General features: G+C 43.6%; 1 protein-coding gene across 4 annotated transcripts in view; it reads right to left on the reverse strand.

Annotated features, from left to right (window-relative positions):
* The window catches only part of PYGL (glycogen phosphorylase L), a 55,474-nt gene that overhangs the window by 19,976 nt on the left and 18,374 nt on the right, over positions 1–17,124 (reverse strand). For all 4 annotated transcript variants that reach the window (XM_032482014.1, XM_032482013.1, XM_032482016.1 and 1 more), the window contains exons 6-19: positions 15,547–15,658; positions 15,108–15,190; positions 10,617–10,760; positions 9,993–10,085; positions 8,681–8,827; positions 8,212–8,375; positions 7,623–7,737; positions 6,816–6,917; positions 6,537–6,684; positions 6,357–6,415; positions 6,130–6,271; positions 4,048–4,255; positions 2,990–3,124; positions 2,468–2,534 (exon numbers count right to left, since the gene is read on the reverse strand). In XM_032482014.1, the coding sequence (XP_032337905.1) occupies positions 2,468–2,534; positions 2,990–3,124; positions 4,048–4,255; positions 6,130–6,271; positions 6,357–6,415; positions 6,537–6,684; positions 6,816–6,917; positions 7,623–7,737; positions 8,212–8,375; positions 8,681–8,827; positions 9,993–10,085; positions 10,617–10,760; positions 15,108–15,190; positions 15,547–15,658 (1,719 nt within the window). The remainder of the gene's footprint in view (positions 1–2,467; positions 2,535–2,989; positions 3,125–4,047; positions 4,256–6,129; positions 6,272–6,356; positions 6,416–6,536; positions 6,685–6,815; positions 6,918–7,622; positions 7,738–8,211; positions 8,376–8,680; positions 8,828–9,992; positions 10,086–10,616; positions 10,761–15,107; positions 15,191–15,546; positions 15,659–17,124) is intronic.

A 17,124-nucleotide genomic window follows, 5' to 3' on the forward strand; every position in this document is an offset into this window, starting at 1 on the left:
GAGATTTACCCTGGGGCTCACAGTCAAAGTTTGAAAAATACTATTCTAGAATATTAGGTGTCCTGCAGGCAGGTAATCCCATGGGAGACTTGATTCACTGACTCCTCTTTTCCTGTTCTATCTGAAGGTAGACGCTCCCATAGGTTTACACTGAATCCCAAATACTCCATTGGGATTTGAAAATAGGATCAATTAAGGCTTTATCCTTAATAAAATATATAACATTCAAATCTCATAATTTTATGTAAAAGAATTATAAGAAGCTATTTATTTTATAGCCTCATGATTTTATAAAGAACTTGAAGAAAGAGTTCAATGGAAATGACCAAAACATTATTTAAAACCAATAGCAATACACTGTAAGCATTTAAAAGAAAAACTAAAACTACCAACATTCCTTAAGGTACTGCAGAGCAGAGTCGGAAATTGATTTATTCAGACTTTGGGAACTTACTAAAATGAGAGAATAAAAGCTTCCTCTCTTCATGTTCTTTATTTAAATGGATAATGACTAAACTTCCCAACCATGTGGGACATGTTTTCTAAGCCTCAACAATACAATTACTGTGAAGAGTTAAAAACTGCAATTTGCACTAATGAACGAGAAAGATGGAACCAAATGCTGGGCTTCAAGGGGGACACCCTTTGGATTAGGGCCATCATTTTAACAGAAGGCACCATTGTGGAAAGCCGACATTCACATTTGTACTTGCCCTCGCTCACATTGCCCTTTCCTGCTCTGTTTTACATCCATTTCTTTTCCTTTAAAGCTTTTCTGCATACAAGCCTGGGCTGAGATCAAGAGGAAGGGGCTAGAGATGGCCATTTCCCTTCCTCTCTGAGTTCTTGGAGGCTGATGTGACTGTCTCCAGGGTTCAGGAGGCTGGAGGTGAGCCACTCCGCGTTAACTCTAGTACTGCCTGCCCTTGGGCAGGATATAAAACTCTGGTTTATATACACTTTTGAGGGGGTGGATCTGCTGTTAAGCAGCATGGACCTTAAAGGGTCCTATTTTAAAACCCCAGTGGGATATGTGAGATGACCCTAGGAACTACCTTGTCACCTGGCTTTGGGAAAGGAGCAGAAAGAAATGTTAGCGAAGTATGTTTCTGTTGGAAGTGGTTACTGATGTGTCAAAGGGCATGAGGGGGGCATTTTATGGATTCCCACTGTTCTGCCACATAACGGCTTTCCAGCTGGAGAGCCAAAGCAGAGACTCAGTAGGCAAGGGCACGCTGCAGTCTTGGCACAGAGCCAGCCTCCTCCTGTGTCTTTTCTTCTGTAGTGTCTGCCGTTCACTCAAAGTCTTTCCTATCAGAGATGATCGCCTTTCCATACATTTATTAAATGCACCGAGAGGGCTGGGCTAGTTGGTAAAGGTGTATAACTTCGCGTGTGAAGGGTTACTCACATGACTTTAGCCTTTTTCTTTTTCTTTTAATTTTTCTTTTTTTTGGTCAGGGAGGATATTAGGTTTATTTATTTATTTATTTTTAAAGGAGGTACTGGGAATTGAACCCAGGTGAACTCAGGACCTCATGCATGCTAAGATGTGCTCTACCACTTGAGCTATATATACCCTCCTCCACCAGTCTTTTTCTTTTCCTTTTCTTTTTGTCTTCCTTCCTTCCTTCCTTTTTCTTTCTTTCTTTCTCTTTTTCTCTTTCTTTCTTTCTTTCGTTCTTTCTAGTAAAGTATAGTCTTTCTTGTTTCATTTCTTTTTTCTTTTTTTAAAATTCAAACATGAAACCTCCTCTCTTTCTATACACTTATAGTCTATTCATCTGGCCTCACTTCTTGGATTGTCCAGGAGAGGTACTTATTTTGCAATTTTCAAAGACTAAGGGGTCGACACTTTCCCAATAAGCTAAGGCTCAGTTTTAGAATTATTTTAGCAGATTTTTCAAATACTGATGGTGATCCCAGTCACTACTGGTCAGAATCTCTCAGAGGAGGGGGCATCTATACTTTGCAAAATCTGATGATTCTGATGCACTTCTGGTTAAGGAACCTGGCACCAAACGGGCTCCTTGAGGGGAGGAGGTGGGAGGGGCTAGACTTTGTCCACACCGGCGTCAGTGCCCAGCATGGAGCCTAATGTGGAGGAGGCCCCAGTGCCTCTCTGTTGAATACATGAGTGGGTAAAGTGAGTATTTAATTTGGCTTCACACTCTTAGTTTCTAGGACATGCAGGCTCCATGGTGGGTGCTTAATACATATTGAATTATTTGTGACTTATTACTTGGATATTAAAAAACTTACAACTGCTACTGAAATCTCAAATCCCAATCTCTGCCTGAACTTGAAAAAAGTCAAATTTTGATCTGAAAAAACCTAGAGAACTGCCTCAACTCCCTTTTTTGATTGGTTAGTGGGGACCTGTTCTTTAGATTAAAAAAAAAGAAACCAAAATTTTAAGCTACCGTAGTAAACTGGTTTCATTTGTAAGTCTCGGCAGTGTACTCACCATGTACAACTGACTGACTTTTTCTTGACACTTGACATAGGCTTCATAGTCGGCAAAGACTTTAAACCTGTTGTTTTTTGTTGTTGGTTTTTTTGCAATCGGAAGGAAAAAACAAAACAGAAAGTTCGTTAACAGATGTGTACTAAGATTCCATTTAAAATTCTCTTTTGCTTAATGCTTAATGCATGGCTGGCTTACCAAACTGGTATTTCTGTTCACAAGGGTTTCAACCAGCCCTCAGCCTTTCTATGGTTCTTCCCACACGTAAGAGCAGCATCATACGGATGCATCTGAAAGCTGGGTACACCAGTGGATGGAGAAGAAGAATCCCAGATTTGTGGGTCTTATGCTTAAATCATCCCAGCATGGTTAGTGGACAATGTCTAGTTTTTCTTTCCAAGCCTGGGTTAGCTTATCGGATCACAGATCTAGGCTAATCTGGCCAGCTGTGCTGTATTTAGTTTAAGACGTTCTCGTCCCCTGTCACAGCCCAAATAGCTCCATTTTCTTTTGGGAACTCACCTGTCATGATAAAACAGCATGTTGATTAAGTCTTTGAAGAGGTCGGGCTGCTTGGGAGAAAAGAAGCCTTTGTCAATTTGATCGATGGCCAGCTTCAGCTCTGGAAGTGCCTCATAATATTTTTTTGCCTCGTACCTGTGGAATGGGATTTGGGGAGGAGAATGAGAAAAGGTTCTGTTAGTGTCTGTGATTAACAAAACACTAGACACCCCATTAGCTGTGAAAAATGCATTCAGAAATACTGGCACTTACAGCAGTCATTGTGGAGTTCAACGGGGGTATAAATAATGTTTAACCAGATCCTGAAATTTTTTTTCCCCACTAAATTTGATTAGTTCCTTGTAACCAAAGACACTAAGGACAATAGATAATAAAATTCCTCGTCACAGAGCAACAGTCTAATCTGGTAAAATACAGAAGGATTCATTTCAAAGCAGACTTTACAGCTCTAAACAAGTGTGCACTTGGTTTTTGGACTCACAAATCCTGAATTTTTTGCTACTGAGTGAAAATTTACTCCCAAGGGTTGGGAAGTACATTTGACACCCTCCAAATTTTGTGATCCCTGTGGTTCCTTTGGACTGTTTCTTTATTTCTTATTTTATCCAGGTTAATAAACCTATCTTGATATTAAGTGGAACAAGTATTCCAGGTACTTCTATACAACCAGACCTATCCTCTACTATATTTTAGTCCATTTCTTTGAGATTGTAAAGCAATATCAGATGGTTTAAGTTATAGGCAAAAACTTCAACTACATACCAGTTCAGTTTTTTGATAAAGGAAAAAAAATCACAGATGCGGACAAGTGACTAGCTCACGAGGCCAGCTCTGCCATGGCTGATGACAAATAGCAATGACCCCACGTACCTGGGCCCAAACCCCTTTTACTTTCACTTGCTGGGTGTACCAGGACTCGTCGGTGGTCAGCAGGGAGATGGGACTCACGGGAGGTGTTCTGCTGCCACACCTCCTGTGACCTGCCCCAGTGGTACACCTGGGTGAGCAGGCACCCTCCTGGGGAGACACCTGCCCAACAAGCAGGACTGCTCTCTCACCCTTTCTTGTCCAAAGCAGCCACGTCCTCTACTCTCATGCCAAAGATGAACAGGTTCTCCTCCCCGGCTTCCTCGGCCATTTCCACGTTGGCCCCATCCATGGTCCCGATGGTCAGGGCCCCATTCAGCATGAACTTCATATTGCCTGTCCCCGAGGCTTCCGTGCCTGCGGTGGAAATCTGCTCCGACAGATCTGTGGCTGGAATGACTGCAAGAAGGCAGGCTAGAATGAGTGACTCCGTCTCTCTGGATCTGCTCGTATGGTGTCCGAGCGTCCATCTAGCTGGCCTGTTTTGCTTGCTACAGTGGGACTTGTGCATCAAGATGAACATCAGACAGTGTAGCAGGATAGATCGCACTCTTCCCTTTGACTCAGGCAACCACTTTTGCCCTGTTTTGATGCGCTGTGCTGGCGGTCATGGCCACAAGGCTAAACAACTATATGCTTGTACTACTCTCTCTTCGTCAATCAGCTTTAAAGAACACCTACTGAACCTCTGCTATAAAAGTTGACACTACTGGGAAATAAAATTCATATGTTATGGCAAGACAAGAAAAATTTAAACATAAAAAATTTTCTCTGCCCTTTAGCCTCCTCTCCCCTCTGCTGTGCATCAGCCAAACTTCCCCATCAGCAGAAATACCTGTTCACCCATAAAAAGCAACATGCTCCTAGCACCAACAAGACAACTCCTTAAAGGATAACATTCCTTCCTCATCTTGTAAGGGGTCGCATGACCCACCACTTTGTACTTGGCAGGTCTCAACTGTGTAAACTGTCAGTAATACGACATTTAAGGTAAAGCCCTCCGTCTCAAAAAGCTTACATAACTGTGCTTGGACTTCTTGGGAGCAGAACAGTTCTCAGAGCTTTCTCAGAGGCTATTCCCAGGTTATAATCCTCAATTTGGCTCGAATAAAATTTTCCATTTCTTTCTTAGATTGACTGATTAATGTTTCCATCGACACTGAGTTTCTCTTCTTCCCCTTCTTCCTTTCAATTTTTGTTATAGTTTTATTTTTATTTCTTCTATTTTGTAACTTTACAAAATACATTGAAACTTCTCTTTCTTGATTCTTAAAATCCAGAATCTTTCCCAACCCCTCTTTCGCAATCTGGGGAAATTGGATTGTGTCATTCCTTCCACTTCTCACCGCCCTCCTTCCAGTTTCACTGCGGGGAAATAAGCCACAGGTAAGGAGGTGTGCCTGGGGCCTGACAGCAAGCCTCCGACCTTTCGGCCTGATTTACACACAAATTAGTGCTGCCTGCAGCTCCGCCCACCGCCAACCAGTCTCAAAGGGTCAGACCAATTTTCTGCTTTACTTTGAGAGCTTATCTGTGGATTAGATATATATCTTCATTTGCATCCATAAGAATCTGGCTCATTTTTCTTTATGCTGACAGTTCTTAAACAGTAACATCAGAGGACCCAAAAACACCTCAAGAAGAGAAAGGTCCCTTTTCAATTTGGGAAAAGGGTGAATACAGCATTAGCATTTGCATGTGGATCGTGCTTTGCGATGCAAATAAGCAAAGGTCCCCGTGGAAGAGAAAGGGATGCTGGCTTCTGGCCAGTCCAGCTGTCCCCACGTGGGAACTCCATGCCTGCTCTCAGAGACTATCTGAGGCACATCTAAGCCTCCGGCTTTGGCAGCCTGACACCTGCCCTCATTCTCTGTTGCCACATGAGCAAAAACAGCCCTTCCCTCCATGAGGTGATCAGAGTATCTAGGGGCTGGGGAATGGGTGTTCCACTACAAAACTGGGGCTGGGAACTGAAGACTCTTTTTTTTTATTAGTAGAGCACAGTGTGTACATTACCAAAATCTTGGAGCCACTTCCTCCAGCACCCAGCTCTGACCAGTGGGGAGGAAAATGTGCTGGCAACTGTAGTCTGTGATGTTGACTGTGGGGACAGTCATCTCAGTGTCAGTTGAGTCACCTTACAAGTTCTTAGCTTAGGGCCTCATTCTAGCTAAAGGTGATACCTTCTATCTTGAGGTCAGCGGCTCCATTTTTCTGTAGCGTGTAATCTAGAATCTGCCCTGGCCATGCAAGGTTTGTGAGGAGGGCCCTACCTTTCTCAGCAAGAGACACTCTGTAGTTCTCCAGGAAGATGAGTTTCAACTTGCTTCCAACCATGGGGTCATTGTTCACCACATCCGCCACTGAAGTGATCAGCTTTATGATCAGTTTGGCCATGTGATATCCTGGGGCAGCCTTGGGGAGGAGTGGGGAACACATGTTGGAAGACAGGCATGATGAGATGAGAATGGCAAGTCCCCAGTGAAGAGAATCAACTTACTTTGCCACCAATGATCACTGTTCTGGGCACGAATAACTTCTTGGGGTCTTTTTTAATGCCTGAAAAAGATGGAGAAGTGGATGGAGCGGAGGATGGGTGACGGCTGGGATGGTGAGAGCTACGCTGGAACTACGGCTTCCTCCTGGGGGCGGGTGGTGGTGGTGGCTGCGGGCGACTCACGGTTGTACATGGTGATCACATGCAGGCAGTTGAGGAGCTGCCGCTTGTACTCGTGGATCCTCTTCACCTGCACGTCAAACATGGAGGACGGGTTGATCTTCACTCTGTACTCCTTCTCCAGGAACTGAGAAAACTTCAGCTTGTTCTCCTGTGGAGACAGTGCATGGTGCCAGAGCCCTCTGGGCTCAGAAGCATCAGGTGGGCGGTCTATGTTTACAGACTGGGGCCCCAACCCTCCCAGCAAGTGGCGGGGAAGGAACCCGCACCAGGAAGCCCCACCTGCTTCACATTGGAAATTTCCCGGAGGAAGACATCATCACCCAGGAAGCTGTGTAGCTTCGTCAGCTGGCTCAAGTCTTTCACGTAGTCCTCCCCAATTCTCTTTTCATTTAAAGGAAAAGGTGACATTAATCAGGGATGGCAGTCAAGCCCAAATGAGCAGTTTCTGTCAGCCTGTGGCATGTGCTCACGTCCCCCTAAAGCTCGCCTACCCCTGCCCCACGGGACACAGAATGGCTTCACTCACAGAAGATGCTAGAAATGCTGTGCAGGAGAAACACTTTGCTAGAATCTTACATGTAGTTTCAGGGGTATTAAGTGTTAAAAACAGAAAACCTACCCAAAGAGGGTGACAAAGAACACAGATTCTACTTGTTTATGCCCTCTGTTACCCTGTTTTATTAAGAAGGGTACCATCTTCCATCTGTATGTCATGAGTGCTGTTAACCAGGACCAGTTACATAACATGTGAGGCTTGGGGGAGGGTGTAGCTCAGTGGTAGAGTACATGCCTAGCATGCACAGGTCCTGGGTTCAATCCCCAGTACTCCCATTAAATAAATAAATCTAATTACCCCCCCCCAAAACACACAACATTACATGTGGGGCTTTTTTTTTTCTTTTTTTTTTTTACAAGAATTAAGAGTTTCAGGATGGCTCCAGTGGAGAATGAAAGCAAGCGGGGCCCCGTGGGACTGCACAAGCCTCTGGCTCTCAGAGACGCAGACTGGATTTGCAAATTATAAGTATACTCTCCGCCTCTTGCGTTCCAGTCAGGGCTCCCCTCCCCTCAGTGCTTCCTGACTACCTCTGCTATTAACTCCGCCAGCCCTGGGTTGCAGAGTAAGAGCCAGCGCCTTGGAGTGATCCCGTTGGTTTTGTTCTGAAACTTGTCTGGTTCTAGCTCACTGAAGTCCTTGAATCTGGAGACAGAAGAGAGACATCACTGAACTTGGCTGGAACGGCAGGTTCCTGCATGCTGAATGGAGTTCAGAGTCATATTCAAGAAGCCAAGTGCAGACTTAGAAAGATTAAATAAAGGTGGAGGGAGGGGCTGACAGCAGCTATGGCTGTCATTCTAAATAAAAATCCATTTGCAATTCAAAGTAATTACAAGAAAAATCCCAAATCTAATCACCAGACGATTTCCTGGCTCTGACATAGATACCAGACTTCTCCGCGGAATAGGGTTTTTTTTTTTGGCTCCTAAGTCTAGAATTAGGATGGTTCAGAGAGGAAGGCCTTTTCTTTTTAGAGAAGGGTTCTTTGTATAGAAGAAAATACTTTTATACATCTTAACGGGGCCTTTCCTCATCTCCAAATGTGACCCTGCATTCACTGGCACTGTCCCACGAATGAAGCAGTGGAGACACACGACCACAGGGAGGGAGGCTTACACTTGGGTCTTCACGATGTCTGAGTGAATTTTAGCCACGCCGTTCACAGCGTGGGAGCCCACAATGCAGAGATGGGCCATGTTGATCCTTTTGCCTCCTTCCTCTTCTATCAGAGACATCCTTCTCAGACGGTCGACATCATTAGGAAACAAGGCAGCAATTTTCTAGGCAAAGGAAGAGAAAGGCCTCACTGGTCACTCAGGTTTATGACAACCGGGGATAACATCATTTACTTCCCCCGTGAAGTCTTTGATGGTGCGAATATAAAATTCACTCCCACAGAAAGGGGTTGGGTTAGCCCTAGGGAGATGCCATCTTCCATTTTAGTACTTTAAAAAGATATCTTTAACACAGCCCCACCAGACTTGCATGCTTTTGAAGTATCAATGACTGAAAGATGTTTGGGCCTCAAGTTTGGGAGGAGGGAAGACCGCAGCAAAAGGGTTATTGGTCTCTCAAAATGACTTACATCTAAATGCTTCTGATTTATCTCATAAATGATTTGCAAATGTCGAGGAAGCAAATTCTCCACCAGCTCTACAGGCCAGCGCTCCAGGGCTTCAGGGAGCACAGTGTGGTTGGTGTAGGCGAAGGTCTTCTGGGTGATCTCCCATGCCTGAGGGGAATGGGGGTGGGGGGGTGGTCAGCAGCTTTGCCCTGCGGACAGGCTGCCCGCAGGTGCACCCCATCCCACAGGCCAGACATTTCCTCAACTCCCGTCCATCTGCAACTGGACAGTTCTATCTGCGGGTATACAGTTAGACATGATCAATTCCACTAGGTTACTAAATGGTCTAGATAGTGGGAACATGTTTTATTTTTGGGGGGGCTTGGGGTGGGGAAGCAATAAAACTGTAGCATAAAACTTAAGACAGCATGCTGATAAATCTTCTCTATTATGCTGGGCCAAATGTCATCCTTCAAAGTCCAAGGACCCCCATTCCTGGGCTCTCAGATGTCTGCCTGTGATTTCTCAACAGATAAAGTACATTTTTTTATTGGGTATGTTTGCTCTAACAAACCAATAGCCCTAGGTAATGCCTAATCTATAGCTCAGGCTGGCTTGTTTTGGCCCACCTTATCAGAGTCATAGACCCCACTGCCCTTCACTGACTCTAAAACTCTTACCTCACCTACAACCAATCAGAGACTGTGCACAAGCCGATCAGGCACCTTGTGACCCAACCTTATAAAACACCCCAATAACAGCTCTTGGGGCTCACACAGGCACCCCTCGTCTGTGTCGCCCACTGTTGTCTATGGCAGCGTACCCTAATAAACTCCTTTTCTATTCTCATACTTTATCTCTGGTAAATTCTTTTACCAACCCGCATCACCATGCCACTGATCGGCCCCCACTGTGTCCCACAATATATTATTCTAACTTTCATTTATTAAACAAAATTTGAGGAATAAAACTTAAGTAATGTTCTAAGAAAGTACAAAGTATGTTTGAAATCAATGAGGACAATTTCAGTGGCTGTATTCTGAGTTAAGAGTTTAATTTAGACTCCTTTCAGACACAGAAATGGTGAACACAGTTTAAGCCTTAATATAGCTACCAAGCTGTGTTCCATTAGGAATGTGTTTATTTATTTCTTAGTTTTATTCCCTGAAAAGCAGTAAGGACTGAGAAATGTGAGCACCAGGGCAAACTGACTTTCAACGGTTGGAAGTTTGCAACAGTAACTTATTGTGAAAAACTGTAAAAGGAGCTTTTGGCAAAATCTCCCAGCCACAGATATTCTGGTCAAAGGAAAAAGAAGGCAAACCATCCAGACCTTGGACCAGGGCAATTTTTCAATATCCACAAAAATCCTCATCAGTTCTGGGATGGCGAGTGAGGGGTGAGTGTCGTTCAGCTGGATGGCGACCTGTGTGGGGAAAAGAGAGCAACATGAAGGTGCCCGGTGGCCCGGGTCTGGCTTCCCTGTCCTGACACTTCCCTCATCCCTACACCAAGCAAAACGTCCACCTCCTGGGGAAACGCTTTAAGCATACTTACTCAATTTTTTTTTTTTAATGGAAGTACAGTTGATTTAGAATATTGTGTTAGTTTCAGGTGTACAGCATAGTGATTCAGTTTTAGATATATTTTTTCAGATTATTTTGTTATAGGTTATTATAAGATATTGAATAAATTCCATGTGCGATACAGTAAATCCTTATTGCTTATCTATTTTATGTATAGTAGTGCGTATCTGTTAATCCCATACTCCTAATTTGTCCCTCCCACCCCTCCCCTTTAATAACTACAGGTTTGTTTTCCTTGTCTATGAATTTGTTTCTGTTTTGTATATAGATACTGAACTTTTTTAGCACTGACTGAGACAGAGGAGTAAATCTGATGGGAGGTACCGATCCTCTGAGCTGTTCCCATCTGTGTTTACAGACTGAATACTTGCCTGATCTGGGAAGGCATCAAATGAAGTTCCGGCACCATCACTGGAGCTAAACTTAGAGGCTTTGAAACGTCGGATGACATCTTGCAAGGTAGCAGCCACCACAAAGTACTCCTGCTTCAATCTTAGCTCCTTCCCTTCAAAAAACTTCAAACCAGAGAGACTGAGTGAGACTGGCTCACATTATTAGATGTGGCCAGAAAGTGGCTGGCATCTCCTGCTCAGGGGACTTTAAGGCTAAAGCCCATGGAACGTCTGGTGGAATATGACAGGCTGAATGCCAAGCCTGAGCCTCCTGAAACTCCACTAGAATGATGGTGAAGGGATTTTTAAAAAGCAGACTCATAAAGGATGAAGGGAGTGAAGAGAAGACAACAGCAACAACTTTTTAGAAGCTGAAGAACAGGTGGATAAATGGTAATTGAACCAGAAGATCCTGACCGAGTAGTGGAGAAAAGCCAAAAGAGCAACCCAGTGTATACACTGAAGCCCCCAAAAGGCACAGGAATTGTCAGCATTGGGTGCTCTTAGAAGTACAGGTGAGGATGAGGAAAAAGGTTAGTTGAGAGCCTAAGAAGCAGGTGGCCCCAGACTTCATCTCCAGTTCCCTTAGCTGAGCAGTATCCTTTGCCAACTCAGGCAGAAGCTGGAGAGATATTCTTGAGAGATGGTAAAACACGGGTCTCTGAGCTGGAGGGCAGCAGGTGCAGTTGAAGGCAGGGGCCCCACACCATGCTGAAACTGGGGGAAGAGGGCTCAGTGAAAGTTTATGTACTGAATGCTGACACTTTTAGCCTTCTCCTCCCAATCAAATTTTAGAACACGGGCAGCCAATATTAATTCCACCAGGAAGGAAGCTGCAAGGGTCTTGTCTAGGGAGTTTGACCAGCCCAGGAGGGAGGACCTAAAGACACTGACATGAGGAGCTCCACCAGGAAAAGGCCCCAGCAGGTCACAGGACAGTGAAGCCTAAAGCTCCCTAAAGCTTGTAGGGACCTTGCTCTTCAGTTTTAGTGGGCAGCTAAGGATCATTGGACATCTAAGAAAAACTTCTAAAAGAGGTCAAAATAACAAACAAACAAAAGCCAACTTAAAGGAAACAGAGATTAGAGAAAAGAATATTATAGGAATACCACCAATATCCTCTGATTAGAGACTGCATTCAAGAACTAAGAATAAGATGCTTTAAGAAAATACCTGGAGGAAAAAAGATTACTTGCAAATTAAAACATAATAGCCAAAATGAAAAATCCAGTAGAAAGACTGGAAGAAAAGAGTTGTGATGGCCCAGAAACTTGAGCAAGAAGACAAAGAGATGATAAATATAAAAGATAAGAAACTAGAGTACTCGCTGAGGATGTTTAATGCCAGACCACTTCTCAGAGAGCCGGAGTCCTGTGCTCCCAGACTGAAAGGGTACCCAGGCATGATGAGTTGAAACAGACCCACACCAAAGCACACCCCCCAAAACTTTTAGTGCCCTTGGAGATAGGAGGATAAGAAAGGGAAAGAGGGAGGGAGACTAAAAGCTTTCAAAGGAGAAAAAAGCAGAATTCAAACAAAGATCAAGAATCTGAATTGAATTGTATTTTTCAGCGACACCAAAAACTAAGTGATTAAAAAAACCAAAATCTTTGAGTCTTTGGTACCCAGGCAAACTACCATGTGAGGGCAGAATAAAGACATTTTCCAACTGCAAGGCCTCAAAAAATTCACCTCACATGCATCCTTTTCCAGGAAGCCCCAAGCATGTGTACTACCAAAACAAAGGGGCAAACGAAAAAAAAAAAAAAGAGAGAGAGAGAGAAAGAGCGAGCCAGACTGGAATCCAGGAAACAAATGTCCCCGGAGGGTATATGAGCACAGAGGTCCTCAGAACGATGGGGAAAGTAGGTCCCAAGGTGACAGTGGCACAGCCAACAGGAGAGATCCATCCAGAAGAGACTTCAAAACCAAGTCAGCAGAATACCTAATCTGTTTGAATATACTGGGAGGAAATTTATACAGCTGGAGTAGAGTGTAGGATAAATTAGGGGGAAGTACTCAGGAAACCAAGCAAACAAAATTATTAACTCCAAGAAAAACAAAAACTTTTCAAGGAGAGGAAAAATAACCATTAGATGATGACCTGTATATGCACAGATCAGCTGTCTGTAGCGTTGACAGGGTCAAAATATGTAAACACTGATTGCGGAGCAAGTGGGAATTACCGTGTAATTATGTAGAGAGACTGGGGCATAGGAAACGTGCTTGTGTGGCGCGGGTGGAAGTTTGTGTGAGGAAGTGGGCGAGATTCTCATCTTCAGTAGTGGTGAGTCGATAAACAATTGTAAAGAGGAAAATCACGAAGCAGCAATAACAGCATGTTACTACAGATACGGCGGTAAATATCCAGAAAATCAATTAAAGGCAAGGGGATAGAACTGCTTTGGGGAAGTGGAAATGGGAGACTGATTTTACAATCAGCCCCACAGAACCGCTTTTCTCTTTAAACCATGGGCATGTACAACTTTGATAAAAATATAAAAGCCAAATTAAAAATTAAAAGCCATTAATAGGAAAACTGTCTGGATTGATATTACCAATGGGAATTTATAAGTGGTAGAATTTGAACTTTTTAAAAAAATTTACTTCTTTTTGTACTTTTTAATATTGTTTTCATTTCTTTTTCTAATAGCATGTTTCATGGTAAAAAAAATAATGAAATCATTATTCTAAAATAAACCCCCACATTAATCTATCCATAATGAATTAAACATTTATTGAGTTAGGGAATTTTTAATGTCCTAGAAATAGAATGACTAATTAAACATAATCACTGATCTCAGTAAGTTCAAACTAGTGAGGAGAGAGAGATGTATAGACAAGGCGTGAAATAAAACATGACATTTAAAAAATTTTATGTTGTATTTAAATATACATACTTTGGGAAACTGGGTACTTAGGTAATTCTTTATCTGAGCCCTGAAAGATGAGTAGGAATTTGCCAGGTGAGCACAGAGAGCCAGAGTAGCCTGTTCAGGCGGAGGAAGTGTGGGCAAGGCATGGAGATGAGAAAGAACAGGGTGGATAATCCCGTCCAGCTGGGACCTCATTGCCAGGGCAAGGTCACGGAGGACGTGTCAGAGAACCCAGGAATACACCTAAGATTCTGTACTTCTCTTAGGGGTGATCAGAAGCCTGAAAGAACTTTAAGCAGAAGAAAAAAACATCTCACTAGTTGCAAAGGGAGAACAGGGGCAAGATTCTTGGAAGACAAACTGACGAAAAGGGCTGTGACCAAGTTGGGGAGAGGGGATAAGTTTGTTCTTATGGTTACAGTACAAAAAAGATTTATTAACTCATACTTAAAAACAAGCATGATCCTGAGAGCTACCTTTCACCCAATGAACTGGGTCAGCTCTGCAGCCCATGCTAACTTAGTGTGCCTCGTCAATTGCTGTAGATGATTATTTCCAAGTAAAGTTAGGTTTGGTCCTTACTGAGGACAGAAGGATGAATTTCAAGCCCCTTCTAGTTAAACAATCCTGTAGGCCTGAGTATTGTTAAGCAGTATGGCCCCAGACATGGAAGGATTCTTTCTTTAATTGACCATAAAATTGAACAATCTTTTGCTTTTGGGTTACAGATTTCTCTGCAGTGTACTGAAGTCACATTGTTTCTCATAAAGATAAAATAATATATACAATTAAGTTCCTGAAAATGCTGCATCCTCCTTGGACACCAGGGTTTAGCACCAAGTGGACTTCTGGTCTTAGGACCATTTATGTCCTAGTCACCAAGATCCTTGTTCTATGCCATCTTAGTGGAGGATAGTACTAATTTTGTTGCTTCTGAGATTATTAAAAAAAAAAAATCCTTATACTTTCCAGAAAATTATTTCACCCATAGAGAAGTTAGAGTTAAGCATATTTAAATTAAGAATCCATAGCAGTCATCTGAGATCCAGTTCCAAGTTTTATTTTTTAAACTAAGCTATTTTTAGTGTAAAATTAGAAATAATCACCTATAAGAAAAAGTTACATAAGATAAACAAGCGGCATAAGAAAAAAGTGTCGACTCCTGGGTCCACCCTGAGGTCCGTGACACCCCTCACCTGGGGCCGGAAGGTCGGAAGAGCCCCGTCAGTGAGGGGAAGAGGACAGGCAGGAGACTGGATGAAACTTCTGTCTGCACACAAGTAGTGCTTCACCAGCGTTGCGCCTCATCTTTTATGCCCCAGTTTCGTTTTGAGACATATGTATAGAGCCTCCCAATTAGTGATGGGCTCAGTAATCAAGGGCAAATACCAATTGTGATTTCATGATAGGCATGAATTTGTTTTCCTTACTTGGATGAGAGGGGAAATCTAGACAATTCAGGAAGAGATATGGAGATTTTTTCCTCATTGAAGGAAAAAAATAAGTATTAAGTATATGTGTTTTGGCTACCGAATAGGCACTTGTGAAGTAAGCGGCTCCTGTTTCCGCTGGGAAAGCAAGCTTGATTACTCACGTTATCATTGGGGTAGAGGACCCGGGAGATGTTCTCGGCCAGATTCCGGTCCAGCACCGCCTGAATGTAGTCTCCAACGTTAACTGAGGGAAATATTAGAAAAACGAATAAGCAGACAAGCCAGCCACTGTTTTCAGAAGCCCCTCGGTCTCACCTAATGCTTCTTGAGTACCATGTGGGATTCCTAAAATCCCTAAAAATTCAAAAGGATTTCAGGAAACCTTCATGTGGTGATTCACAGGAGTGTCTAAGAGGGTCAGATGGAAGGACTGCTTTAAATGTGTCTCCCATGCCTGCTCCATAAAATGGGGCTGCTTTAGTCACTAAACAGTTCAGGTCAGAAACTCAGGGCTTTTTTTCTCAAGTTCAATTGGGTTCTAACTAGTGAACAAAAAGATTAAAGACACACACAAGGAAAGCGAGCCCACGCTGTACTCACAGTCTCTGAGGTTAAAGTCGTTGGGCGCTCGGGCTGACCAGAGGCGCATGGTGTTGACGGTGTTGTTTAGATACCCAGGCACCGGGGTGTCATATGGCAGAGCCAGGACCACCTGTGGGATGAAACCGAAGCTGCTGCTTGCTGTTTCCCACGTAGGTTGAACAGAGCTGGGAGACAGCAGCTGGAATTTGGTTCCCAGCTCCATCACTAACTCAAAACCAAGACAAGGGTCCCAGGACTGGAGGGGAGCCGTGGGGGTTGTCCTCCCAAACTGGAACAATCTGGATGGCTAGGAACCCCTGGACAGATGGTCTTCTATATCATTTCCTCATTGACTGCCCTCTGTGTCCCTTGCCCTAATCTGGATGCAGACCTTTCACATTTCAGATCAAGCCACTGCTCTAAGAATAATAAAATATGATGTACAAAAAAGTGGCAAATGTGGATCTATACCCATTAAAAAGCAGTAATCAGGATAAGCTTCATGTGAGTTATTCAATGATCTAATTTCAAATATGGTGGAAATTAATGGAATAGGAAATTTATGAAGACAAATATTACCTACAATGTTTAAAATGCTATGCTAGGTTTTTCAAAGTTTCATGAAGGGTTATTTTAGAGATCTGACAAACCAGCTGATACCTGGCTGAGATGCATCTAAGTGGTGGGCTTTGGAAACTCTAGCTCAATATTTGCTACAGTCACAGAATTAGAGTAGAACAGGAAGATGAACCGTTTCACGTGAATTTAAAATTTCTGTAGGAAGAAAGTTTTCTATTCCCTGCCTCATCAAAGCCAAGCTCTAAGGAAGGGGAGGATGCTAGAGATCATTTGGTGCAACTTACTCATTTTGGACAAGAGGGGAAGGAGGCTGAGAGAGGTGACTTGCCCAAGGTCACAGTCAGTGGTAGGGTGAAACCTAACCACAGAGCTCTTTGATTCGGTCTGCTGAATTAGGAAGGAATGAAGCACTCCAGCCTGTATCAATCAATCACACATATTCAGTCATGCTTTCATGAACATAATGACCACAGAATGAAAAAAGCACCCTTATTTGACTATCTTTCACTAGGAAATAAAGGTGTCTGGAGGTTCTTAAAGCAAGTTGTGATCAATCAGAAAAAGTCATTTACAGAGTGGGATTGAGTCTGGGTTCAAAAGTGATTCATCCTTCTAACTCTCAAAGCATAACTGAGGCAGCTGGGGAGGCCCATGGCTCAGATGTCCCTTTAGAGAACTTCAAGGAGAAGCTGCCACCTCGGAGCTCACGCCGAGGCTGCGCTTTCTCTGGGATGCTCCCATCGTGGTGGGAGCCGGGACTTCCCTCCTGAGTGATGTCCCATCAGCCCGGGCACTTGCTCAGAGCTCCAGAGGTCTGAAGCTCTTCGTGAGAATCCTTTCTGCTTCTCTCTTCACAAGTGTCACACCTGCGCTGCAGTCTGAACGACTTCCCACCTCCTCCTGCTCCCTTTCCCCCTCATCTTTCACAGGCGTTTCTGCAATGGCTCACTGTGCTGCTAATTCTCCCTGTGGTCTGCTTCCCAGAGGGCCTGAACTGACACAAGAATGAAACAAACA

This window comes from Camelus ferus, chromosome 6 (genome assembly GCF_009834535.1).
Source record: "Camelus ferus isolate YT-003-E chromosome 6, BCGSAC_Cfer_1.0, whole genome shotgun sequence".
NCBI classification, from domain to species: Eukaryota; Metazoa; Chordata; class Mammalia; order Artiodactyla; family Camelidae; genus Camelus; species Camelus ferus.